Source organism: Rhinatrema bivittatum, chromosome 4 (genome assembly GCF_901001135.1).
Source record: "Rhinatrema bivittatum chromosome 4, aRhiBiv1.1, whole genome shotgun sequence".
Lineage (NCBI taxonomy): Eukaryota > Metazoa > Chordata > Amphibia > Gymnophiona > Rhinatrematidae > Rhinatrema > Rhinatrema bivittatum.
In genome coordinates this window covers 345,126,470-345,152,411 of record NC_042618.1, presented here as the reverse complement: position 1 = coordinate 345,152,411, position 25,942 = coordinate 345,126,470, and the positions used below count along the sequence as shown (strand labels likewise).

Below are 25,942 nucleotides of genomic sequence, written 5' to 3'. Positions count from 1 at the left end.
TTGGGTCTTTCTGTGCTGGAACAGCCCGAATTAACTAATGTGACCTGATGGTTGTGTCTTTACCAGCGCACAAAACTCTCACTATGTGTCTGAATTAAAAGATTTGAATCCAGTTCTTCATGAGTAGGGTCCTGGGACATTTGTTTATATTTGGAGGAAGGAGGAGTATTGGGTAGTGGACAATAGATGTCTTTACCAGAATTAAATTTGGCTTTGCAAATAGGCCAACAATCCTGTGTTTGGCTCTCTCTCATCATCTTGTTTCAGTTTACCTGTGGACTCAGGTACCATGGATGCAAAAAGCGATTTTCCAAGGATCAAGTCAGTCTTTTTTATTTATTTTTTTTAAGAATGACTATTTAAGGCTTTGGTGCTAATGGTTAGGATTGTTATAGGTTTAAGCTGTAATGGTGTTCATAACAAATGTCCAGGTTCCAGAGGGTTAAAAATGAAAAGATGAGGACAGAGGACATCGTCTGTGTTGGGTTTTCAACTTCCTTCTTTCTCTGGGTTGGGTCAGAGCTGCAGTTGCTTCTCTATAATCTCCTGCAGTTTGAATTTCTGAACCTAAAAATCAGGACCAGAATGAGAAAGAAAACATTAGTTTGATAAGAGACTGAAGGAAAATATATGTGAGGAAGCGCCTATGAACCAAGCACTTAGGACCACCTCAAAACCATCTCAGGGATTAATGGTCAGCACTGCCAGGACTCCTTGCACTCTCAACTACCCAGGTCTTGGCTCTGTCACTCCTATTCCTACATTTTAGATATTAACATTTATTTAAAGTGGGTGGGGGATAGGGGAGGGTGTGCACACACGCCCAAATTTGAACATCTCCTCCCCTGCAGACCATATGTTACAGCTGCCGATCATATACAATTACTCTACATAGATTAAAGATGTATCTGAAGATGATTAGTAAAGTGCTAGCTGGGAGGAGGATTTTCAGGAGCATGGCACACTTTCGTCTCAGGACTAAAAAAAAAAAAAAAAAAAGGAACAGAAAAAGGACATTGAAAGAATTGTCCTTTTCTAATTGCAGCCTAAGCTCTGAAAGATCCATTTTTGGCACTATTGGCTGTTTTAATTTAAATCTGTTATTGAAAAAAATAAAGCAATACAACACAATCTAGACCCAGTGGGCAATTGTCCTCCATTTGGGCCCCAGTCACTTAAAATGCCTTAGGGTGCCATACACCCCATCCCTAATCTCAACCCTCCCATTCGATCCCTTCCATTACCATATCCGCCTCTTAATACTCACTCCCCCTAACAAGAAACAAGAGTATAGAATTGCAAGCAGTCACAATTCTTTAAACTAAAAAACAAATAACATGTGAAGACAATATAGCAATGCAATACAATTTAAAAAAAGAAACACTAGGCCACAGAATAATGTAAAACAAATGGAAACCCTGAAATAATAAATGCAATTCAACCTACTGGCAACCCCCTTGGACTACAAAGCAAGGGATCTTTTGTAGAATTCTCCAAGGAGCTTCCGGAGTGTTCTTCCTGAAGCAGAAGGGCTGCTCATATGCTCAATCCTAGGGCCAAACACTTCACTTAAGTACACAGCCATTGGAACAGATTGTCCGATATAATGATTGTCTTGATGAGCTACAGGTCTGTGGCGCAAAAAAGTAGTCTTAATTGAACCAAGTAATCATCATGTACGTAGAAACCCTGGGCAGGCCCCATGAAGCAGGCTTCTTCCGAGCAACTTCCAATACAGAAAATAAAAATGCACTTGCTCAAACTGTAAGCCATCAAGATGTCCAAATGACTAAACTCCTGAAAGCTTTGGGATTGTAACTCACACCACAGCAATCCTCAGCAGCATCTGGATGTGAAAATGAATATAAACACAGTCCAGTCCTCCCTAATTACAACAATACTCCTCACCTAAAAAGATTATAGACAGTAAATTAACCTCCAAACTTATGTAATGTTGAACCCGATGGCAGGATCGTTCAGACAGCACGTTGTTCAATTTATTCCTGGAAACAGGAATGGTGCCGCGAGACTGGAGAAGTGCAGTTGTGGTTCTTCTTCACAAGGATGGTAGGAGAGAGGAGGCTGGAAACTACAGGCCGGTTAACCTCACCTCGGTGGTAGGAAAATTAATGAAGACTCTACTGAAGGAAAGGATAGTGAACTATCTACAATCAGATGGTTTGCTGGACCCGAGGCAATATGGATTCACCAGGGGACGGTGATGTTAGACAAATCTGATTGATTTTTTTTTGATTGGGTGACTAGAGAATTGGACCGAGGAAGAGCACTCAATGCGATCTACTTGGATTTCAGCAAAGCTTTTGATACAGTCCCACATAGGAGGCTTGTGAATGAGAAGTTTGGGAGTGATTGCCAAGGTGGTGGTGTGGATTACAAACTGGTTGACTGATAGGAGACAGCATGAAATGGTAAATGGAACCTACTCTGAAGAGAGAACCGTGATAAGTGGAATGCCACAGGGATCAGTTTTGGGACTGGTTCTGTTCATTATGGGGTCGATTTTAGAAGCAGCGTGTGCGCGTACATGGATGTGCCGATTTTATAACATGCACACACTGGCGCGCGCATGTTATAAAATCTGATGGGCATGTGCGCATGTGCAGGCGGCATGCACGGGGGGGAATTTTTGCAAAATACGCTCAGCGACACAATCGAGCCTCCCCCAGGTCCTCCCAGTCCGCTCCAACTTCCTTACCCCTCCCTACATAACCTTCCTCCCTCTTCCCCTCTCCTCCCCGCCCCCTCTCACCAGTGCATGCTTCCCGGGAAAACGTCGAATGGCACTGTCCCAGCCCGCCCCTTTCGAGAGGCCCAGCACTTCGGTGCGTACCGGGGTTTACGCACACGGCTGGGCTTATTGTAAAATGCGCGCAATGGGGCCAATTTTAAATTTTACACGCGCGGGGTACATTTGTGCGCGCTACCCGGCGTGCACAAATTTACACCCGATTTTATAACATGTGCGCGCTGCCGCACACATGTTATAAAATCCAGGGTCGGTGCGAGCAAGGGGGTACACACTTGTGCACCTTGCGCGCGCCAAGCCCAAGGGAAGCCCTGCTGGCTTTTCTCGTTCCCTCCAAGGCCGCTCCGATATCTAACCCATCTATTCCCCTATCTAACCCACCCCCAGCCCTACCTAAATCCCCCCCACATTGTTTCGCCGAGTTACGCCTGCCTCTGGTAGGCGTGCAAACCTCCAGCATGGCCGCTGTGCTGGAGGACTCAGGAACGCCCCCGGACCGCCCCCGGCCTGCCTCCATGTCCCCAGACCGCACATTTTTGAAAGCCCCGGGACATATGCGTGTCCCGGGGCTTGCGAGCGCCACCGAGCCTATGCAAATTAGGCTTGGCGCGCGCAGGGGTAGGTTTTCGGGGGTTACGTGCGTATCTTACGCGTGTAACCCTTTGAAAATCTACACCACTGTGCACAAGGCCCAGCCACACATGTAAACCCCAAAATGTACGCGCATAGCAATTTAAAATGTACTTGTATCTTTGTGACACTGCGGAAGGGGTAGAAGGTAAAGTTTGTCTATTTGCAGATGATACTAAGATCTGCAATAGAGTGGACAAGCCTGAAGGAGTAGAGAGAATGAAAAGTGATTTAGGAAAGCTTGAAGAGTGGTCAAAGATTTGGCAGCTGGGAGTCAATGCCAAGAAGTGCAGAGTCTTGTATATGGAGTGTGGTATTCTGAAAGAGCTGTATATGATAGCGAGTGAAACACTGATGTGCACAGACCAAGAAAGAGACCTTGAGGTAGTATTATTTGGTGATCTGAAGATGGCAAAGCAATGTGACAAAGAGGTAGCTAAAGGCAGAAGGATGCTGGGCTGCACAGAGAGAAGAATAAACAGCAGGAAAAAGGAGGTGGTGATGCCCTTATACAGGTCCTTGGTGAGGCATCACTGTGTTCATTTCTGGAGAAATCTCAAAATGTTTAGAGACAGGATGGAGGTGGCCCAGAGAAGGGAGACCAAAATGGTGTGGGGTTTGTATCTGAAGACCTTTGGGGAGAGACTGAAGGATATGGATATATATACCCTGGAAGAGAGGAGGTGCAGGGGAGATATGATACAGAACTTCAGATACCTGAAAGGTTTTAATGATGCACAAACTTCAAATTTTTTCCTTTGGAAAGGAAACAGTAGAACTAGTGGTCACAAAATGAAACTCCAGAGGGGACGACTCAGAACCAACATCATGAAATATTTCTTCATGGAGAGGGTGGTGGATGCCTGGAATGCCCTTCCGAAGGAGGTGGTGAAGAAAAAAGTCAACAAATTCAAAGAGGCATGGGATAAACATTGAGGATCTCTAAAGGCTAGAGGACAGAAATGAAGAAGAGGGTGCTTGGGGGTAACCTGCATGGGGGTATCCTTAACAGAAGGCATGGGATTACTATCCTCAATCAATAGCCTTGATGCTTTTGACGCAACTGCAACATCGCTCCCCACTTTGACGGCGGAGGGTGGGGATTGTAGGGGGAAGGGGACCTGGATATAGACAACAACCAACATAGACCCTGACTTTTATGGTCTGGGGTACTGGCACACAGACATAAGGGAAAAAGCACAAGAAAGCTTCTATGGCCAAGTCCCAAAGCAAAGAACATCAAGCAGCATTGTCTGAATTATCAAGAAGGTTCCTTACCCAGTAAAAATATTGTTAGCAGTAATTTGTTATGGGTTTGATAGTTGCTTGATTTTGATTGTAAATATTACTACCCTTATTATAAGGCTTGGGGGAACTGCAGTTACTATCCTTGAGAGAAACATGGGGGTATTCTGCACAGAGCAGCAGATACTACCATAAGAAGCTTGCTGGGCAGACTGGATGGCCATCTGGTCCTTTTCTGCCATCATTACTATGCTATGCTATGAAGAGTTTCACTCACATCTCCCAACTTTGCCTCCAATGCAGTCACAGATTACTTAGCCTCTTCCCTTCATAGACCACAGAATGTCTGGTTGGGTAGTTCAGGCTACAAGGGACCTTAAGCATGTGCAATTTAGAGCACAGCATCACAAATTCTCTACACTGTGCTGAATTTCATAGAATAGTTCTGGAATACCAGCACTCTTGTTACTGTAGTGCAGTTTGTTACCTCTCTGCACCGCTTTTAATATTATTTTATGGGTTATATTCAGCTCATGGGCAATCACTACTCTCAACCTCCTTAAAGTGGGCCCAGCCTGTGTGCCCTGCTCAATATAAAGGCTATTTTATACGTCTTGGAGGCTCAGATCCTTCAGGATCCATGTCTCCGGGAAGCTCCACACCTCTGACTCCAACAGCGTCTCGGGCAGTCCCACAAAACAAAGGTTGTCCCAAAGCAACCTGTTCTCAGTATCTTCAACCTTCTCTTCCAGTTTAACAACGTAGACTGCAGTGTTGTTAGAATTGTTCCATGGCTCCTTTGGTCATCTTGCTGTCCAGAGATTCTCTGCTCAACCACTTCAATGCAGTGAATAAAGGTATCGAATATGTTCATTATTTAAACTTGCTTTTCTTACATTTTATCAAACTTTGCGTCTAGGGCCTGTACCACTACCGCCATCAATTCCAGATCACCACAGGATTTAGGGAAGCTGAATCGGGATCTAAAGTAGTTGCCGCCATCATGTGATCACTAGGCCTCACCGTCTCCTTCTCTTTTTTTAAGCAGCTCTGGTCATCATTTTGCGATTGAAGCCACAATATTAAGTATTCATGTTTCATGAGGTCTAAATTAAGAAATCATTGTGGGTACGAAGGCCGATAAAAAGGGATGAGGCAAGGTGGTACCCAAAGCCAGGCAGATTCACAACTTGCCTTGCTCACAGCATCATGTGGCATCTCAGCTGTTTTAAAGGAGGTCATTTTGCACTTCTGCTCCCCACTTGCCCAAGTACACCCAGGTTGTAGACTCACCTTGCCAGAGACAGTGAGAGGAAATTCTTTCATAAACACTACGTAACGTGGAATCTTGAAATGGGAGATCTGTAATATGAGAGGATAAAAAACAAATCACAAGTTACTCAATCTGAGACCACATTCAGCAGATGCCAGAATAACCTGGAAAAGAGAAATCCAAAATATTCTGTTATCTCCTGTGAAAAACAGCAGCAGTAACACTATGACCCCAACTGACCTCGAAGGATTAAAGCGATAATGACCACATGACTGAGTCTTATTTCAGCAGGTAGAATACATGGCTAAATTAGTGATGGAGTGAGATTAAATCACTCAATAAAAACGGCTAACGAGGGTACATTATGTTTGTACATTAGAATGCCACAGCACAGCTATGAATGTCAACCTCCTGGTCATATCTTTATATGCGCAGCCACATACAGATAACTATTTTCTGTTTTTATACTTTTTGTTTTTGGGAAAAAAGTAACATGTGGCACTGGCCATTACAGAAACTCACAGGGCAGACTGGATGAGACAATTGGTCTGCATCTTAGAAAAGATAAAGTGAAACTAACAAAAAGGTACAGAGAAGGGAGTCCAAAATGAAAGGAGTCCAAAAAGGAAAGGCTAAAAAGGTTAGGGCTCTTTTGCTTGAAGAAGAAGGGAGGTAGTCATAAAATCATGAGTTGAGTGGAACATGCCTTGCCATTGAGTGGGATATTAAGCTTTAATAAATGATATTAAATGAAAATGTAAGTTTATTTTTTCAAAAATTAAAAAGACTAGGGCACATTTCATGAAGTTACTAAGTAGTACATTTAAATCAAACTGGAGAAATATTTTTCACTCAACACATAGTTAAGCTCTGGAATTCATTGCCAGAGGATGTGGTAAATGCAGTTAACGCAGCTGGATTTAAAAAAGGTATAGACAAGTTCCTGGAGGAAAAGTCCATAAAAAGTTATTAGCAGGTAGACTTAGGGAAAGCTACTGCTTATCCCTACGCATAAGCAGCATAGAATCTGTCTGCTATTTGGGATCTTGCCAGGTACTTGTGACTTGGATTGGCCGCTACTGGAAACAGGATACTGGGCTTGTTGGACCCTTGTCTGACCCCGTATGTTCTTATGGTCTTTGTCTGCCATCATTACTAGTTTACCAATTAATATTTGTTGACCTCTACAATTCACGAAACACTTATAAATTCACTAATAGTTTTCTTTCTTCCACCTAAATTATATATACACATATACACATAATATAAAATATAACATATATAAAATTATATATATGTATGAGTGTAAACCCAGGCAATATATAAACAAATATGTGCTGCCTGATGAAATGAGGGGGATAAACATGAGACCGTGATCATGTGGCAAATCACAATCCCATGATATCTACTTCCTGGCGAATAAAATGGAGATCTACTTTCTCAATGTATGAAAGAACTGTAAGTTCAGGAATGCAGATCCCTCAGGACTGGTCTGGTTATTTCCGGACAGAATCTCTCTTGCCCTCTGTCTCACAGCTGAAATAGCTGGGGAGGAGTATTCATACTTTTCCTTTGCAAAATGCTTTGATGTCCTCAGCCGTGCAGTCCAGGTCAGCCCTCAGTCGGATGCAGGCACAGATCTCCTCTCCCATCTTCTGGTCTTTCACACCGATCACCTGATGTGGCAGTAAGGGGAGAGGGAGATATCAGGGCCCAGACTCACAACCCACTTCTCTAAAGAAAACCCCATCTGTGACCCTGGTGAAGCAGCCCTGGAGTTGGGGGTGGAATCAGGGTGTTGATGGGAAGCAAAGCCCCAAGCTGAAAGTTGCACCGCCCTTACCAGGGCCAGATTAAGAAGTGAGCTCTTGCCCTGGGGGCATGTGTCTTCAGGCAAAGGCAGTCAGGGAATCAGTGTGGGGCCTGGAGCTCAGAAAGGGGGCAGTGAAAACTGGGAAGATTGCTAGGGACAAGGCGGGGTGGGAGAGAGTACGAAGATGGAGCATCACTAGAGGGTGAGGACTAACATTTGGAGGATTGCCTTAGGGGGTGGGAAAGAGAGCGGGGAAAGAGTAAAAGGTGGAGGATTACCAATGGGAGGGTGAACTCTTTAGTGCAGTGGTTCTCAACCTTTTTTCTGTCAGGACACACCTGACAGATGGTTCTCACATGCGTGACACACTGAACATGTGACTGTCATGGGGCTAAATGTAAGCATGCACTCTGTATCAACAGGAACCACCCTGACCCCCAACAATGGGTACAGAACAGAACTAGGACATTCCCTGTTAAATTTACCATACAAAAAAAATATTTCTAGTGTCCTACATAAACACTCTCTCCTACCAGGTGCAATAGCCCTCCTTGTGAAAAAAACAGTAATTTACACCAATGCATGTTCTATTGAGAAAACACAACAAATAATATTAATACAAATGCCTACATGCTAGTAAAATACTACACCTCAGTCACTCATACAGAATCACCAAGTACAGAAAGACTGTAAAGTACTAATATGGACTCAGAAACTAGAATGGAAACCCAAAAAAGCCACTCTGCATTCAGTGCAAAACAAAAATATAGCACCTAACAGACTCCCAGGATCTGCAATATTGTACACAAACTAATGTGCAAAAAGTTACACCTACATTATAGAATTCACTCAAACAATAACAACCCTACCTATGAAAAGGCAACACTACAAAAATTTAACCAGGCCCTAAACACCAATACACCTCCTTTTAGGAAAACAGAACAAGCCAAGCTGCTATAGATCCTTATATAGAACTACAAGATTGTAGAATACCCTTACCTGGGTCACACACACAGAACATAGATAGACCCTCACCAAATACAGAATAAAGTGACCATCAAGTTAATGTTTTTCCATTGTTGCACTGCATACACTCAGTCTGGCTTCTTGCTGTTTCCAGTTCAGTTTTGGTTTCCACATTTCTCAAGTAATATAAAATAATAAATCTAAAACTAGACTAATAAATATAATAAAAGTTTCAAAACAACTGATAAATAGAACATGCAATCATTAAAAACTTACAAAATTATTAAAAACTCTCTAACCACCAATAAAATATTTTAAACAGCAGACACATCACATAATACCCAATAATTAAAATGGCAGTCAAACAAGAAAGATAAACTTAAAAAGCCATCTTTACTTACCCTCTCCAGCAACTCTCTTACTCCATGCCCTTGCTCCAATAGCATACATCAGAAGCAGCAATGGCTGCTGAAGCTCTGTCCTCATTCTCCTCTTCCTTAGGGTTCATGACTAGTCTATCTCATGCACACGCGCACACACACACACTTTCTGTCTCTCACACATCAGTCATCTCCCTGACCAAGCTCTCTTTCTCTCACACACACACACCAGTCACCTCCCTGACCAATTTCTCTTTCTCTCTCTCTCTCTCTCTCTCACACACACACACACACCAGTCATCTCTCTGACCGATCTCTTTCGCTCTCACACACCAGTCACCTCCTTCACTCACCCCCACCCCCACCCCCACCCACATGGCAGCTACAGCATAAGGCAGCCATAATGCTGTAATTAAAAGCAGAGTCCTGACAGGCTGGACACTGCAGCAGGAGTGACTCCCGCTCCGCCCCGCAGTGGTAAGAGGGCAGCACTCAGCTGTTTGCCTCTGCTGCGATCGCGGCACAGAGCAGTCAGCTGAGAATGTAATTCTATGCTTTTTCTTCTCCCCACCCCAGCCTTTTATTTTTTGGCTGTTTGATTATTATTATTTTTATATTTTCTTGCTGGTGTTGCGCCAGCGAGAGAAGGGAAGGTCGGAGCCAGACCAGGGCGAGGTGGGGGTCAGCGGCGCCGTACTCCTGCAGCCCCTGGCAAAGTGGCCAGCCAGCACCAATCTTCAGCTTCGAGATTTCCTGCCGTGTGGTTGTTGGGGAAATCCGTCCATTAGCTGTCCCGGGGCCACGTTCTCAGCTGACTGCTTTGTGCCACCATGATTGCAGCACAGGCAAACAGCTGAGTGCTGCCTTCGTATCGCTGCAGGGCCGGGGAGAGCCTTGGGATGCGATTTCTGCAGTGGCAGCAGCAGGATGGCCTTTTCTTCTTCCCACGGGCCGGGTAAATATCACTTCCTCTTCCGGGCCACAGGGGCGGGAAGAAGAAAAGGTCATGTTCCTGTTGCAGGCTTCCATAAATACTGCTGCCATTCCCCTCCAGGCTTGAATGTGCTGATAGCCCAGGCAGGAATGGCAGCAGTGTTCGTTTCGCTGAGGTGAGGAGATGGGTGGAAGAACAGCTGGTGCGCGACACACCTGCCAGTGCTTCTCGACACACCGGTTGAGAACTGCTGCTTTACTGTGCTCCCTTTACTGCTTTACTGTGCTCCCTTGTCCCTAGTCCAGGAGGAAGATCTGAGATTGGGTGGAGCAGAAGGGAGAAGGAGGAGGGAGAGATCTGGGTTAGTGAGAACCTGGGAAGAAGCCATGGTGGAGAGGAAGGGGAAAGATAGGCAGAGGATGGAGAGGACCTGGGGCATGAGAAGAGGACCCAGAATCAAGGGGACATAGGGGAGAGGACCCATGATCAGGGTGGGAGGGGAATCCTCCTTGCTTTCTGCCCTGGGCCCTAGCACGTGTAACTCTGGCCCTGCAGAGAAAGCAGGAATGGGAAATTGACTTAATGTGTCTGTTTCCCCCCCTACCCCCGCCATCTCAGTAGGAAATAAAAATTCTATATTATTTCATTCATTTGGTGTTTTCAGCAAGATTTGACATGCAAACTGTCTAACTAGACCTGTCTGTAATTACATATGTCTTCTCTCAATCTCTGTGAACTGCTGGGAATCAAGTGGCTGGAAATAGGCAGGGGGAAGACCTACCCTTTCTCTACCCTGAGATGTGATTTTCATCCCATTACGAAAGCCACCTCCTGCACCCTGTCTTACCTGAGCCTCCTGGATGCTGGGGTGCGTATGCAGGAATTGCTCTATTTCTGCTGGGTAAATGTTCTCTCCTCCCCGGATAATCATATCCTTGCAGCGACCGACAATCCTACAGTAACCGTATTCATCCAGGGCAGCAATGTCTCTGGAACGGGAAAACTCACATTGACCTGCTGGACCTTGCATGCCTTCTGTCCCCTCTGTTCCCAGTCTATGCCCCACAAGCCATCTCTCAGTCCATTCCAGATTCAATCAAGTAAAACACAGCTTATATGGTTTTTAATACAAGGAACTTGCATTGTAGAAGGTGACCATTGCACCATCGCCACCCACACAGCTCTGCTGTCATGTAATATCCCGTCACCCATTACTCCAGTACTAGGCCTCCAGCTCCCACCTTCCACCCCTGCCTCTTTCCAAGTTACCCTAATCCTTAACATTAGCATTTTTTATTTTTCTATTAATAGGGCCTCACTTCCAACCCATACCTCACACCCTGACCCTACTGTTCTAGTACCTGGCCCCACATAATTCTGCCAGAGTATCTCCAGCCCTGCCTGTGCTCCTCCAGTACATCTGACCCCTCTGCTTGAAGAAATTTGGGCCCTCTGCTGATACAAGCTGAGGACCCTGAACATACTAAACTCACCCAGTCTTGTACCAGTTCTCTGGAGTAATCACTTCTTTGGTTTTCGGTTCATCATTCCAATACCCCAACATGGTGCAGTATCCCCGAATCATGAGCTCCCCAGAAGTGTTCAAAGGCAGGACCAGACCAGTCTCAGGGCTCACAATCTTTGCCTGGGAAAGGACCGGAGAGGTAACGGGAGAAAGAAAAACACCAGACTAACACTTCATGGCTCCAAACCTTCTAGAAAATTACAGCGCACTACCAGAGAGCTGAGCGGGCAGCCTCACCTCAGTGTGGGGCAAGATGTGCCCAACTGTCTCCAGTTTCCGGTTAATTTCATCAAACGAAAAGCTCAGGAAGGTCACAGGGCTGTTCTCTGTGGTGCCGTAGGCCACCTGAAACCAGAAAATAAAAATTATGTCACAGAGAAAATTAATCCAGCAAGGGCACAAAAAATTAATAAAAACACCAATGAGAGGTGCGGTCTAGTGGTTGGGAACATTGAACTGTGAATCAGAACAGCTCCTGGGATAGATGTTCAAATCCCTCTGGGCTGCCAGTGTGGCACAGTGGTTTGAATGTAACACTAAGGACCTGATTCCCTAAGGTTTTCCCCCTCCCCATTCTGTTTGTTGCGCGCTAAGGCCACTGCCAGGCCTGCTCACCTCTCTCTTCCTATAAGGCAGGGCTCAGCTGCTCACTCTTCACCTTGGCAAATGGGTCATCACCGCAAATGAAGCTAGTTGCCATCCTTGTTCCTGTGCTTGTTCCAGTGTTCCTGCGTTCCAGTGTTCCAGCATCTGTTCCTGAGTTCCTTCGTTCCTAAGTCTTGTTCCATGTTCCGCTACCCCGGTACTGGCCTCGGCCTGCCTCTGACCTTGCTTGGACTGATTACCTGGAACTGACCTCTGCTTGCCTTTGACCACGTTTGGACCGATACCTGGAACTGACCTCTGCTTGCCTCTGACCACGCCTGGACTGATACACAGTACTGACCTCTGCTTGCCCTGACCACACTTGGACTGATTCCTGGAACTGATCCTTGCTTTGGCTGACCACCCGTGGATGGATACCCTGGCTTTGACCCTTGCGCTCCATTTGGACACTCTCTTTGCTCCTCCTGCGACCATTCGGACACTCTCTTTGCTCCTCCTGTGACCACCAGGTCCACCTGCCTTAGCTTCAAGGCAGCCTTCCTCGAGCTAGACCACTAGGCGCTGCCTACCCTGCCCAGAGAACCTTCAGTTCCTGCCTCATACCCGTGGTCTCCGGTACTCTCTGTTCCGGTCTAGCTGGCCTGTTCTCCGACAGCCGTGCACCTCTTCTCTTGGTGGGCACACCTCTCTGTCATCTCTTCAGGAGACCCCCAGTGGCTCACCTAAGCCCAGGCGGTCCAGGAATCCAAGGGTTCAACCCGTGGAGCCCCCGGACTGTTATTGGTGAAGTTCCTGTTAGCCTCTGTATCCTTGTGTGCTCCGCCTCCTGGCGGCAGACCCTTAGAGGGCCGTACCAATCCTGCGTCAGGCCAAGGGTCCACCTCCAGCGCAACACTGTGTCGCCAGGAAGAGACTTGGATGAATCCAGCCCTAAGAAGCTGGAGACACAGTACAAGTCTCCCCATCCACTCACTCACTGTGTGACTTTGGACACGTTCCTTTCTCCCCCACTGCTTCAGATCAGCCAAACAGACCTAAATAATAGTCCTGTCAACATTATTTATTTTATTCCATCTGAAATTCCGCATTGTCTACACAAATAGCTCAAAGTGGATTCCACAGCATAAACAGAAAAATACAAGAAAAATAAAGAAAAATATTTTCTTTCTGCTCATCTTCTGAAACCTTCTCTGCAGTTTGGCCACTAGCAATGAGCGGTCACACTATCTATCCCAGAGAAGGCTGCATGAGTATTTTTGAAATACAAACTCAACAGCTCATTTTGATAGGATTCTGCATACATCTTAATTGTTATCTCCAAAACCAACTGGGCAAATGGGGAAAATGGGGAAAATTTTCAGTAATACATCCAACTGTAAAGTTTTATTATTTAATATCTTTTATATACCGACGAACGTTGGGAACATCTCATCGGTTTACAGAGAACAGAACTTAGCAACAGGCTTTACATTTGTCACATGATTATAATAGGAATAGTAGAAATAACAATAATAACAAAAACAATAACATACGAATAATATGGAAGTTATACAAGTAATAATTAACTAAGTGGGATACATGATAGTGGTTAGTCAGAAGAGGGGCAGGGAGATTCTGCTAGATATGATTGATATCAACATTTGTAGGAGGAATAAATTTGTATATACAATGGTTGTCGAGGAATATATACACGTTTGTGAGTAAAAATGTTCTTATTTACAGTAAGCTGTCTTGATAAATTTGCTTTCCGGGAAGCATAGTAGAAAGCTAATTGTTAGGCAAGATGGAAAGGGGTGGTTAGGGGGTGGGAAGGAAAAAGGGGTGGGGGGGGGGAGAAGGGAGGAGGGAGGTTAGGAGTTAGGGAGCGGGGGGGCTAGTGAATGTGTGAATGTTAGGTGTATGAGTGTCTAAAGAACCAAGTCTTCAGGTTTTGCCTGAATATTTTTGGGCAGGTTTCTTGGCGGAGGGAAGTGGGTAGTTTATTCCAAATTATCGGTCCTGCTAGGGAGAGGGCTCTTTCGTTAGTGATGCGGAGTTTAGTAAGCTTAGGTGAGGGGGTGTGTAGTGTGGCTAGATATTGTTTTCTGGTGGGTCTACTACTGTTGTGAAAGGAGAAGTGTTCTTTGAACCAGTGCATGTTGTTGTTATGAAGGGATTTGTGTATTAGGGTGAGGGCTTTGAAGGTAATTCTAGATGCGACGGGTAACCAATGTAGATGTTTGAGTACAGGGGTTATGTGATCATATTTGTGAGTGTTGGTGAGAATCCTGGCAGCTGCATTTTGGAGTAGTTGTAAAGGTTGGATGGTGTTTTTAGGCAAACCTAGTAGCAAGGAGTTGCAGTAATCTATTTTCGATAATATGAGGGCTTGTAATATGGTGCGGAAGTCGCTGAGATGTAAGAGAGGTTTGAGTCTTTTTAGGGTGTGCAGTTTGTAGAAGCAGTCTTTAAGGGTGTTATTAATGAATTTCTTGTAGTTAAGATGACAGTCAATGAGTACGCCGAGGCTTCGTACATGGGTGGGGAAGGTGTGGTCAGTGGCAGGGCCATTGTTGTGTGTTTGTGTGGGGGTCATAAGGAGGGTGGGGGATATGTTGGGGGGTGATATTAGGATAAGTTCTGTTTTAGTAGTGTTGAGGGCGAGAAAGTTGTTAGATAAGAGGCTGCTAATATCAGAGAGGGCGGATTTCCAGGTTTCAATGGCTTTGTGTATTGAGTCTTTAATCGGAATAAGTATCTGCACGTCATCGGCATATATGAAGTGCGGGAGGTCAAGTTTAGCAAGGAGGTGGCAGAGGGGGAGGAGATATATATTGAAAAGTGTGGATGATAGCGATGAACCTTGTGGTACTCCTTGAGCGAGGTTGTGGGGCTTGGAGGTGGAGTTTCCCATTTGTACGCTGAATTGTCTTTCAGCCAGGTATGAGTGGAACCATTGTAGAGCCAGGCCTGAGATACCAATGCTGCTGAGACGTTCTAATAGGATTTGATGCTTAATGGTGTCGAATGCAGCGGAAATGTCTAGGAGAATGAGGATGTGTGAGAGACCTTTGTCAAGACCTTTCAATATTTGGTCGGAGAGTGAAATGAGTAAGGTCTCTGTGCTATGATGTTTGCGAAAGCCAAACTGTGAGGGGGCAAGGATGTTGTTTTCATCCAAGTAGTCTGATAGCTGTTTGTTTATAGCTTTCTCAAGAACTTTTGTGATAAGTGGGAGGTTGGAAATAGGACGGAAATTGGTGAGATCAGAGGGGTCAAGGGATGGCTTCTTCAGTATAGGTTTCACAATAGCATGCTTGAGGTTTTTAGGGATACTGCCAAGTTCAATAGACTTGTTTATAATGTTTGAGATAGGTTTGGCGATGATGCCGGGGATGGTGAGGAGGTGTTTTGTGGGAATGGTATCTGTAGGGTGTGTAGAGGGTCTGATTTTTTTAAGGATAGATTCTATTTCTAGGGATGAGGTGGTGTCAAATGATGAAAGATTAGTATTAGATTGTTGTTGTGTAGTATCTATGGATGTTTGCTTGGGGGGGAAGCGTGACATGATATTGCTGATTTTATTGTGGAAGAATAGGGCTAGTTCTTCACATTTTGTCTGGTTGTCTATGTCTGGTATGAATGGAGTGCAAGGTTTAGTTAAATTGTTTACTAGTTGGAATAGGGCTCTAGGATTGAATTGCAGGTGGTGTATGCGCTGTGAGTGGAAGTCTCTTTTGGTTTTGTCGATGTTAATTCGGTAGGAGTGCATGTAGGATTTAAATTTATTTAGTTGGGTGGCGGTAGGGTCTTTGAGCCACGCTCTTTCGAGCTTTTTTAAATTGGATTTCATGCTTTTTAGTTCTGGTGTATACCAGGGTTGTTTGTGTTTTTGAGACATGTCAATTGTGTGTTCTTGTATGGGGCAGATCTTGTTGGCAATCGTGTTGGTGATATGGTTCCAGGATGTGAGAGCAGTATCGACGTCTGTCAAATCAAGTGAGTTGATATCAGTGGACATGGCTGATATTAATTCTTCTTGTTTACAGTTACGTCTGAACTGTATGACTTTTTTACCTTGAGTGGGCTGATGGGTTTTAATAACAGAGCATGTCACATCGATGCGATAGTGGTCGGACCAGGGGATGGGTGTACAAGAGCGGGTGTTGGTTTGGATCTGTGAGTTGGTGAATAAGAGATCGAGGGTGTGGCCTGCTTTGTGAGTAGGTTGGGTGATAGTTTGTGAGAAACCGAGGGCGTCTAATGCTGTTAGTAGGGAGTCGCAGGCAGGAGATGTGGGGACATTATCTACATGGAGATTGAAGTCTCCAAGGATGATTGCTGGCATTTGTATGTTTATGTTTTTGGAAATGTATTCAATTAGGGGGGAGGGGTTAGCCTCGAGGAGGCCTGGTGGGGCATACACTAGGCAGATTTGTAGGTTGTGCGAGAGAAAGGTGCTGATTTCGAGTCTGGGGGGTGTGGGGATGGGTTTTCTGGTGAGTTTAAAACTCTTTTTGGATGCGAGGAGGAGGCCTCCTCCTCGTTTCTTAAGTCGTGGTATTGAGAAAATGTCATATTTTTCGAGTGGGAGTTGGTTGAGTAGTGTTGTGTCTGTGTCCTTTAGCCAAGTTTCTGTGATGGCTAGGATGTCGGGGTTATCGTCTAGTAGAATGTCATTGATGAGGGGGGTTTTTTTGATGATGGATTGGGCATTGATTAGGAGTATGGTAAATGTGGTGAGGCCTAGTATTTGGGTGAGTGGTGTGGCCATGATAGGGATGAGGTTTCTGTGGTGTATGTGATGTGTTTTGGGGTAAGGGGGTCTCGGTGGGAGGGGGTAGTGTTTGATAGATGCAATGGGGTATGTGTGCATGGCTGGTGGTGTGGTGAGTGTGTGGGGGTAGATAGGATGCTATAGAGATGGTGAGTGTGTGAGTGTGTGGGGGTAGATAGGATGCTATAGAGATATTGGGTGAGCTAGGGATGAGGAATGGGGATGAGGAGTGGGGTGGAGGGTGGAGGAGTAATGTGGGAGCGTCTAGAGATAAGTGAAGTCTTTGTCGCGTGGTTCAAGACAATCTCCAGGTGTGCCTTAAGGTGGGCCTCCAGGTATCCCAAAGGGTCATGGCCGTCTGAGCGATGGAAGCGGTGTGAAGAGATTGTGTTGGTTTGGTGTCAGAGGAGTGGTAAAGCGCTTGAGTAGGACTGCATTAACAATGCTTACCAGCGTTCTCCTGTCTGTTGCAGCTGGGTGAGCTTTAGGGTTGTATAGTTGGGATGGCCTCAGCGTTGGTTGAGGAAGTGTCACCCGTTCTAGTCTCTGTCGTGGTGTCAAGGTGTGGGGATGTTGGTGCCGGTGGAGGTATGGAGGTCCAGGTTGGTTGAGGTTGCTTGTCTTCAATGATCACTTGTGCTGGTTCTAGTAGTTAGTTTGGTGTCTTGTGGATGCTGCGGCGGTGTGATGTAGGACTCTGGCACTTCGGGGGCTGCACGAAGGGGCGCACAAAGGGGCAGGCCCCTTTGTCGCGCTCCTTCGGCGCGCGACGCCTGGCGCGCGACGCCGTGGAGTGCAGGGCCTTTTAAATCCTGCAGGTCCCGGCTCGATGACGTCACCCCTGCGCCCGGCGGGGCGTACCTCGTTGCGGCGTGTCTGGTGGGGGTGGGGGTTCGCAGCCGTGCGGGCGGAGGAGGCCGGATCGTGTTGGAGGCAGGCCGAGTCGATGTGGAGGAGGCCGGATCGCGGCGAGGGTTCAGGGCGTGCAGGTAAGTCGGGCCGGAGTAAGAGGAGGCTGGTGGCCGGCGTGGGAGCCCGATTGGGGAAGGCGGAACAGAAAAGCCTTACCCCGACGGGCTTTCAGCGCCGGCTGCGCAGGCCCAGTTCACCGCAGGTCCCGTTTAGAAGAGGAAGACGCCGGGGAGTGCAAGTTTGCTTACTGTAAACAAGTTTTCCATAAATAGCAGAATAAATTACCCATGATCTGTGGATCATGTCATCCGATGGCAATGAATGGACTCAACTTTCATAGCTAATAGAGCTTTAAGCTCTACTGAGCATGTGCAGAAGTTCCCATGTGGGAGTTGCCTTGAGAGTCTCCTCAGTCTATCATAGCTAAATATAGCTAAGTAGTTGACCCCAGGTTGGTGGGAAGGCATCTCATGGCTAATTCATCCTGCTATGGAAAACACCATTTATGGTAAGCAAACTTGTATTTTCTGTCAATAAGCAGGCTGAATTAGCCATGAACTGTGGGAAGTCCCAAGCTGAGGGTTTCAGCGGAGAGTTTACTGAATAAGCAACCCAGACTCCTCCATGGAGAGTAGACTATTGCGAGAACAGGTTATGCAAAACTGCTTGTCCAAAGTTACTGTCAATCCTTGAGAGGTTGTTCAGACTGCAATGGGACATAAAGGTATGAACTAATGACCAAGTTGCTGCTTTGCAAATATAATCAAAGAAGGGTACTACCGTAAATTGAGCAACAGCAGAAGCCAGAGCTCTGAGCTGATGAGCTTTGACAAGTCTGTGAAGGTGTAGCAGTGCTGAATACTTTTTGCTATCCAGGTGTACAATGTACATCAGATAACTTTGACATCAAGTCTGTTAGTGTCATACACAACAAATAGATGCGGAGCCCGGAAAAGCAGCTGAGTTATTTTCTTATACTAGACAAGGACGCTTATAGTTTAAGGTATGAAGGGTTCTCTCTTCATGGAAACATGGTTTTGGAAAAAAGGTGGACATATGAGGGATTGATTGATATGGAAAGCCAAGACAACCTTTTGTGGAAATTTTGGGTAAAAGGGAAAGACTACTTGATCATGGAAAAATTGTATGCATGGTATATAGCAGACATGAACTTGGAGTTTGCTGACTCTTGTAGCCAAGGTACCTGCGGTGAGGAATACCACTGTCCATGTCAAGAACTGAAGAGAATCCTTCTGCAGTGGCCCGAAAGGTGGCCCCATGAATTGAGAAAGGACACCATCCAAGTCCCACAAAAGGAGAGGTTTATGTGTTGGGGACAAAATGTGGCACATGCCTTTCATAAAGCTAGATATCAGTGGATGAGCAGAGATGGGTTTAGTGTGTATTTGAATGTAGTAAGCCACTGAGGTGTTAAGATGTACTTTCACTGGCAATGTGGCAAAGCCAGAGTCAGAAAGGAGGAGCAAGTACATTAGCAAGTGCTTGGGCCCAAGGTTTTCTGTTGGTACCATTTAGAATATCCAATCCATTTCAAGGTAGAGCACTCTCTGGTGGATGGCATGCTAGCTAGAACTAAAATATTCTCAGTCATTCTAGACAAAGAGATTCGAGCAACTACTGATTGTTCAACATCCAAACCACTGGATTAAGGTATGGAAAGCCTGGGTGATAGAGTGTTCTGATTTAACAATGTAGGGTCTGTCCCCACATATAGAGGGGCACTGCTGGAAAGTCGTATGAGATATACAAACTATGTCTGTCTGGGCCATGTTGGAGCTTTAAGAAGCATATGAGCACAGTCTTGCAACAGCTGTTGCATTGCTCTGGCAATCAGCAGTAGCGGTGGAAAAGCATCCATGAAGCTTGTCCTCCAATCAAGGAGGAAAGCTCCCTGAGCCAGTCTGAGATTGCTTGGAAGAACTGAGGAAAAATTGATCTGATTTTCTGTTCTGATGCAAATTTTTGTGTTTGGCCGGTCGTGGGTTGGACCCAAGACTGGCCACTCTTACCTCTCTTTTCGGGCTGCAGGGTGCCTGCCAATGCTGGTGGAGCAAAGACTCAGCCGGACACTACAAAGGCCCAATGCGCCTTGCTAGGGCCGCCGCTCAGGTATCAAATTTGATCGCTGCAATCGTTCAAACGCTGGCATCTATTCAGTCATCCTCCTGTTTGGACAAAGCTGAGCCAGTCGCGGAAGTGTTAGCGGCAGCAATTGAATGGTGGTGGTAATTGTTTAAGCATTTCCTAAGAGGCTGAACTGCTATATGGAGACAAACCACCGGCAATACCCATAATAGCCCCTGAAGCAGCTCAAAGAGCGAAACTCGGCCTGAGTCAGGCTTTTTATGATGTTTTGTGCAGAATAAAGAACTCCTGGTGTTCACTGATCCTCTTGTCTTGTCGCTACTGCCCTGTATCAGACACCTCGGTATTAGGTTGGACTCTGAGTTGCTGTTTGCCACGACATTCCTGGTTCCTGTCTCTCTCCTGTGCCTTGCCTACATGTTCCTGTGTTTTTGGTGTTCCTTCGTCCATCTTTGGTGCCATCCCTGCTGTTTGTTCCTGCCTTTCTCCTTCAGATTGACTCCTTGGCTTGACTTCGGACCTCTTCTTGACTACCGTGGACCTCTACCTGCCTTGTGACCTTTGCTTGCTTCTCGTCATCGAAAATGCTGCCTGCCCCGACCTCGGCCTTCTTCTCGTTTTTCTGTCTGCTGCCAGCCCCAACCCCTGCTTGGACTGAATTGTTTCTTTACTTGTTGGCCAACTATAGCTCCATTCTTGGATTCCTCTCAGCCCCAGAGGCCCACCTAAGTCCAGCCAGCCCTGGCACCCAAGGGCTCAACCTGAGGGGTGTGTGGGCTGGTAGTGGTGAAGTTCCTGTCAGGCCTCTGCTCCAGCCAGCTCCGCCTGCTGACAGCAAGGACCTACAGGGCTCCACCCTGTGGCCAGCATCAACCTCGCCTCGGTCCAAGGGTCCACTTCTGCAACACAAACAGGTCATTTGACAACTGACCCCCTAAAATGAATAGTTTGTCGGTTGTCATAAAGACCACTTGTGCAGCCAGAATATTCTACTGAGGTTATGCGTCAGCATGCTGAAGATTCCTGGAAGAGATGTGACTTGTACTATGGGTCAATGTCTGGTTGCACACTCCCCAATTTTTAATGCTCCCTTACAGAGAGAACATGATTCTGCATCTCCCTGTTTGCTGACATAAAACATAGCAACCTGCAAGGCTGTTTGAATTAGGATGCTCATCTCTCAAAGAGGATATGTAAACTTTGATAGAGCACATCTGCTCACTTTTAATTCAAGTAGATTGATCAAACAGTGGCTCTGCTCATGAGACCATGTGCCTCTGGGATTGAAATGATCCCATCTGAGCTCACCCCCTTTTAAGGAGGTGTCCATGGCTAGCGAGACTTGATGAGGAAAAGCTTGAAGTGGCGCCCCATCCTGAAACACACAGGTGGTTTACCCCTAGAGTAACTCTCACCTTGGAAACCAGGACTGTGGTGAATACTGATTGGTTCAGTTGATCCCATTGAGAGTAGAGATTCTAGTGAACATGATGGATATAAAAGTGGGTCAGTGGGACTACATGCAATGGCTGCCATCACATGTCCTGACACAATGAGAATCATCCGGCTGTTGCATACTGAAAGGCCAGTAGTTTGTGTATGAGTGTTATCATGGTGTACGCTCAATCTGTCATCAGAAAACACTTTCTTTGGAAGCGAGTCTATTCATGCTTTAATGGATTTAATTCTTTGAGCCAGTACTATGCTAGCTGCTATATCTTTTTACAGGGTACAGATTAAAGGCCTCACCTGGATGTGACATTTTTTGAAAGGGGTAGGCTGTATCAGGCCACCCATCAGATCAATAGTGCCACCATGGGAACTAAACTTAGTTCTGAGGGTGTTCATTAAAGTCTCACTCAAACTAATCAAGGAGATCACTACAAAGGACTTAACATTAAAAATATTGCTAGTAGTATCTTTGGCCAGTAGGATATCCAAGTTGCAGGCCTTGTCTTGCAGGGACTCTTATCTCTCCTTCTCGAGAGAAAAGGTCATGCTTAGGACGGTCCCATCCTTCTTAACAAAAATAGTCTCCGAATTTTATCTGAACCAAGCGCTTATCTTACCCGGGTTCAGAAGAGAACAGTGTCAGGGCTAAAAGAAGGATCTTAGGTTCTTAGATGTCAGGATGTGCTTGTTGAAGTACCTGGAAGCCACGAATGGGTTCAGAAAGTCAGACAGACTCTTTGTTTTATTTACGGGTACATGGAGAGGGGAAGCTGCCTCAAAGGCATCAATTAAAGAAACAATTGCATTGTTATACATACTGAAAGGAAAGCAATTGCCGGAGGGGCTAAAGGCCTACTCCACCAGTGCTCAGACAGATTAGAAGTCCTTGTGGAAATCTGTAGGGCAGCGACATGACTGTCACTATATTCATTTTCAAAACAGTACAAGCTTAATCTGCAAGAAAGAAGTGATCCAGCCTTTGCCACGGGGGTCGTATAGGAAGCTCTAGTGTACTCCCACCCAGGATAAGTACTGCTTAGGTACTTCCCACTTGTCTGGACTTGTCTGGCAGGATGATAAGGAAGGTTCAATTAGATCTTTTTTGACATTTAAAATTTTTATTAGTGTTACCAAACATCTCAGATAAACAACATAATAATCCAGTTTCTGTACAACATCCAACTGTTTAGGTTACACTTTTGTACTTGTAAACCCCCCCCCCCCCACACCCTCTCCACCCACCCACCCCTCTGACCAGTGAGTCCAAACTGTTAAAATCAAACACAAAAACAGAGGGCTTGTGTCACCATGTTAGCCCATTAGGTGCCAAGAAAGTAAGCTGAAGTTCTCATAAGCACATTTAAAGATGCAAATTTGACAACCACAAAAAGGGCTCCCAAATAAGTACATGAGTGGATATCTTGTCCTCTCGCACTGTGATAAGATATGAAAGATTATGCAAGTCCCAGATTCTTTGGAGAACAGCTGAGGATGTGGGTGGCAGTGGTTGTTTCCAATGCGAAGCCACCGCTAGCCTGGCAGCACACAAAACATGATTGACAAGGTGTGACTGTGCATAGGACCATCCTGGTGAATAGAAGGATAGTAGATATAGACGGGGGTCAAAATCCACCTGCAGCGAAATCATCTCCCAGATAATCCTTTCAATCCATTTCCAATAAACAGTCAGGATCGGGCACTGCCACCAAACATACACGAAGGTGCCAGTCATCCCACCCTGTCTCCAGCATTTGTCCGAATACTCCGGATATAATTTGTGTAGGCGTACCGGCGTGAGGTGCCATCTGTATTATAGCTTATAATTAAATTCCTTCATCACTGCTGATACAGAGTTCTTAGCAATAATCGCATAACAATATACCCACTGTGAGCTGGTCCATTCCTTGCCCCACTTGGCCTCCCATCCCTTCACATAGGATCTTTGCAAGGTATCTAGGGGTAGGAGCAATTGGTAAAGCTTGGAGATGCGCCCCCTTGCCTGTTTTCTGGAGATAACACAGTTGCTCAAATTCTGTAAGTTCCCGGGCAACATGTAGCGGGTAGCAGGGTGAGACAAACAATGGACCACTTGTAAATACCGATAGTAATCCCTAGGTTGCAAATAAATATGGTGCCTCAATGCTTCATAAGTGAGTATCTGATTGTCAACAAATAATTGACCACAACACCACAGCCCCTGTTGTGACCAATTGCGATACCAGGCTAAGTTCTGAGGTATGGCAGTATTCCTCTTGTACAACCCTATGGGCAGTAAAGGAGTCAAGGGGGAACGGCCTGTCAGCCATGCCTTCCATTGCTTCCACATATGTAGTGTGTGTTGAGTGAATGGATTTTCCACCTGCACACTCCCTTTTGGGTTATTGGCCCCCCATATCAGAGAGTATAGGGTCCCACTTCTGAGGTGGGATTGCTCCAAGTTTATCCAAGATTTAGTAATTGTTCTAGCAGACCACTCATAATATAACTTTCAATTGGGCCGCTGCATAATATTTAATGAAATTAGGGACCACTAGCCCCCCCTTTAACCGTGGGAGATAAAGCACCCGCCTAGTCACCCTAAGCGGCCGCTGCTTCCATATGAACTAAAAGGCCCGTGTTAGAAGGGTATGAAGAAATTTGTAGGGAACCTTGAAATAGTACAACCAACGTGGCAATATGGTCATTTTAACTGCTGCTATGCGGCCAAACCAGGAAAGATTGTAGGCTGACCAAATGTCCAAATCCCTTGTAATGCCTGCCAGCAATGGGCTATAGTTAAGTGGAAACAGCTGCGTCCAGTCCGCTGGAAGCTGAATGCCCAGGTATCGAATGCATGGGAAACTCCCACATAGGTCATCCATCTCTTTGGCAGATAAAGTCAGATTAAGAAGTTCGGATTTACTCATATTCACTTTAAACCCTAATAATTTCCCATAGATGCCCAACTCCTGGACCAGAACAGGCATAGCCAATTGTGGGAAGGCCACCGTTAGCAGAACATCATCTGCAAACAAAGAGATTTTATGTTGTACCTGTCCTGAGGGTAACCCATTGATGTTTACATTCTGTCGGATAGCCTCTGCTAAGGGTTCCATCACCAGTGTGAAAAGCAGGGGGGGATAGGGGACACCCCTAACGGGTTCCCCTCTCCAAGGCAAAAGATGTAGAATAGTGGCCATTGATTTTTATACAGGACTTTGGGGTGGAATACATTGCCCTGATCCACACTAAGAAATTACAGCCCAACCCTGCCTTTTTGAGAACTTTAAACATAAAAGGCCAGTGGACCCGGTCGAATGCCTTCTCAGCATCTATGGCCAATACGATTGCGGGGATGTTACCAACTTTAGCTACCCTGGTTAAATTAACTATTTTCCTAATGTTGTCTGCCGCTTGCCTGCCTGGAATAAAGCTGCATTGGTCTATGTGGATTAGGCTAGGTAATATACTATTAAGCCTCCCTGCCAAAATCTTTGCTAAGATTTTTAAATCTATATTCAGTAACGATATAGGTCTATAGGATCCGCAAACTTAACTATCTTTTCCAGGTTTCGGGAGAACCGTAATTCCCGCCAGTTCCATCGAGCTCGGAATGCCTGAGTTATTTAACATAGTGTAATAGATTCTCTGTGACTGAGGGCTTAAAATGTCCCGAAACTTTTTATAAAATAGGCCTGAGTATCCATCTAGCCCAGGGGCCTTATTAGTCTTTAGAGCAGAGATAGCTATGTAGATTTCCCCTTGTGAGATCTCCCGGTCTAGTAGTTGAGCTTGTTTAGTAGTAAGGCTAGGTAGATCAACTTCTGCTAGATACTTATCAATATGTACTGCTTCTATGCCCCCCTCTACCATATACAAGTCCCTATAGAACTGCACAAAATGATCCCGAATGCCTCCATTATCATAAATTATCTCTCCTCGATCGGACTTAACTTTCAATATCTGACCCTGGGATATCTGCCTCTTCAGCTGCCAAGCCAGCAACTTACTAGGTTTGTTCCCTTGCTCGAATTGGACCCAACATACTCTATCCAGCTTATGCTGCAGCTCCCCATCTTTGAAGCCCTGCAGTTTAGCCCGCAGCTTATCTAGCTCTCTTAGGGTTTTCGCCCTCCCATCTATCTTAATACTCCTGGCAAGCATGCTAATAGCCTCACATAACCATTCCTTCTCTGCTCGAAGTTGCTTATTTACCACTGCTGATCTGGAGATCAGTTTACCATGTATAACAGCTTTAAAGCAATCCCATAAGGTTTGAACGGAAACCTCCCCATTATCATTAATCTGAAAATATTCTTTCATATCCACACGCAACGTTTCACAAAAACCTTTGTCCAGAAGTAAGGAATCATTGAGTCTCCAATATTTCAGGCCCCCCTCTTCTGGCAGAATTTGAAATTGGCCATGCACTGGAGCATGGTCGGACCATGTTATTTGTCCAATCTCCACCTCTAAACCCCCTTGTATCCAATATTTATCACCTAGTAGCAGGTCCATTCTGGAATAGGAGTTGTGCACTCTAGAAAAAAACGTATAGTCCTTCCCCTGCAGGTGTAGTACCCTCCACATATCCTGCA

At 45.6% G+C, this 25,942-nt stretch overlaps 1 protein-coding gene across 1 annotated transcript in view; it reads right to left on the bottom strand.

Annotated features, from left to right (window-relative positions):
• Nucleotides 1-316: 316 nt before the first annotated feature.
• Nucleotides 317-25,942, bottom strand: part of LOC115090938 (acyl-CoA synthetase family member 2, mitochondrial-like) — a 115,790-nt gene continuing 90,164 nt past the window's right edge. Inside the window, exons 11-16 of the mRNA XM_029600629.1 lie at nt 11,771-11,878; nt 11,502-11,653; nt 10,856-10,997; nt 7,481-7,591; nt 5,936-6,004; nt 317-567 (exon numbers count right to left, since the gene is read on the bottom strand). Of these exons, the coding sequence (XP_029456489.1) occupies nt 517-567; nt 5,936-6,004; nt 7,481-7,591; nt 10,856-10,997; nt 11,502-11,653; nt 11,771-11,878 (633 nt within the window). The 3' untranslated portion in view covers nt 317-516. The remainder of the gene's footprint in view (nt 568-5,935; nt 6,005-7,480; nt 7,592-10,855; nt 10,998-11,501; nt 11,654-11,770; nt 11,879-25,942) is intronic.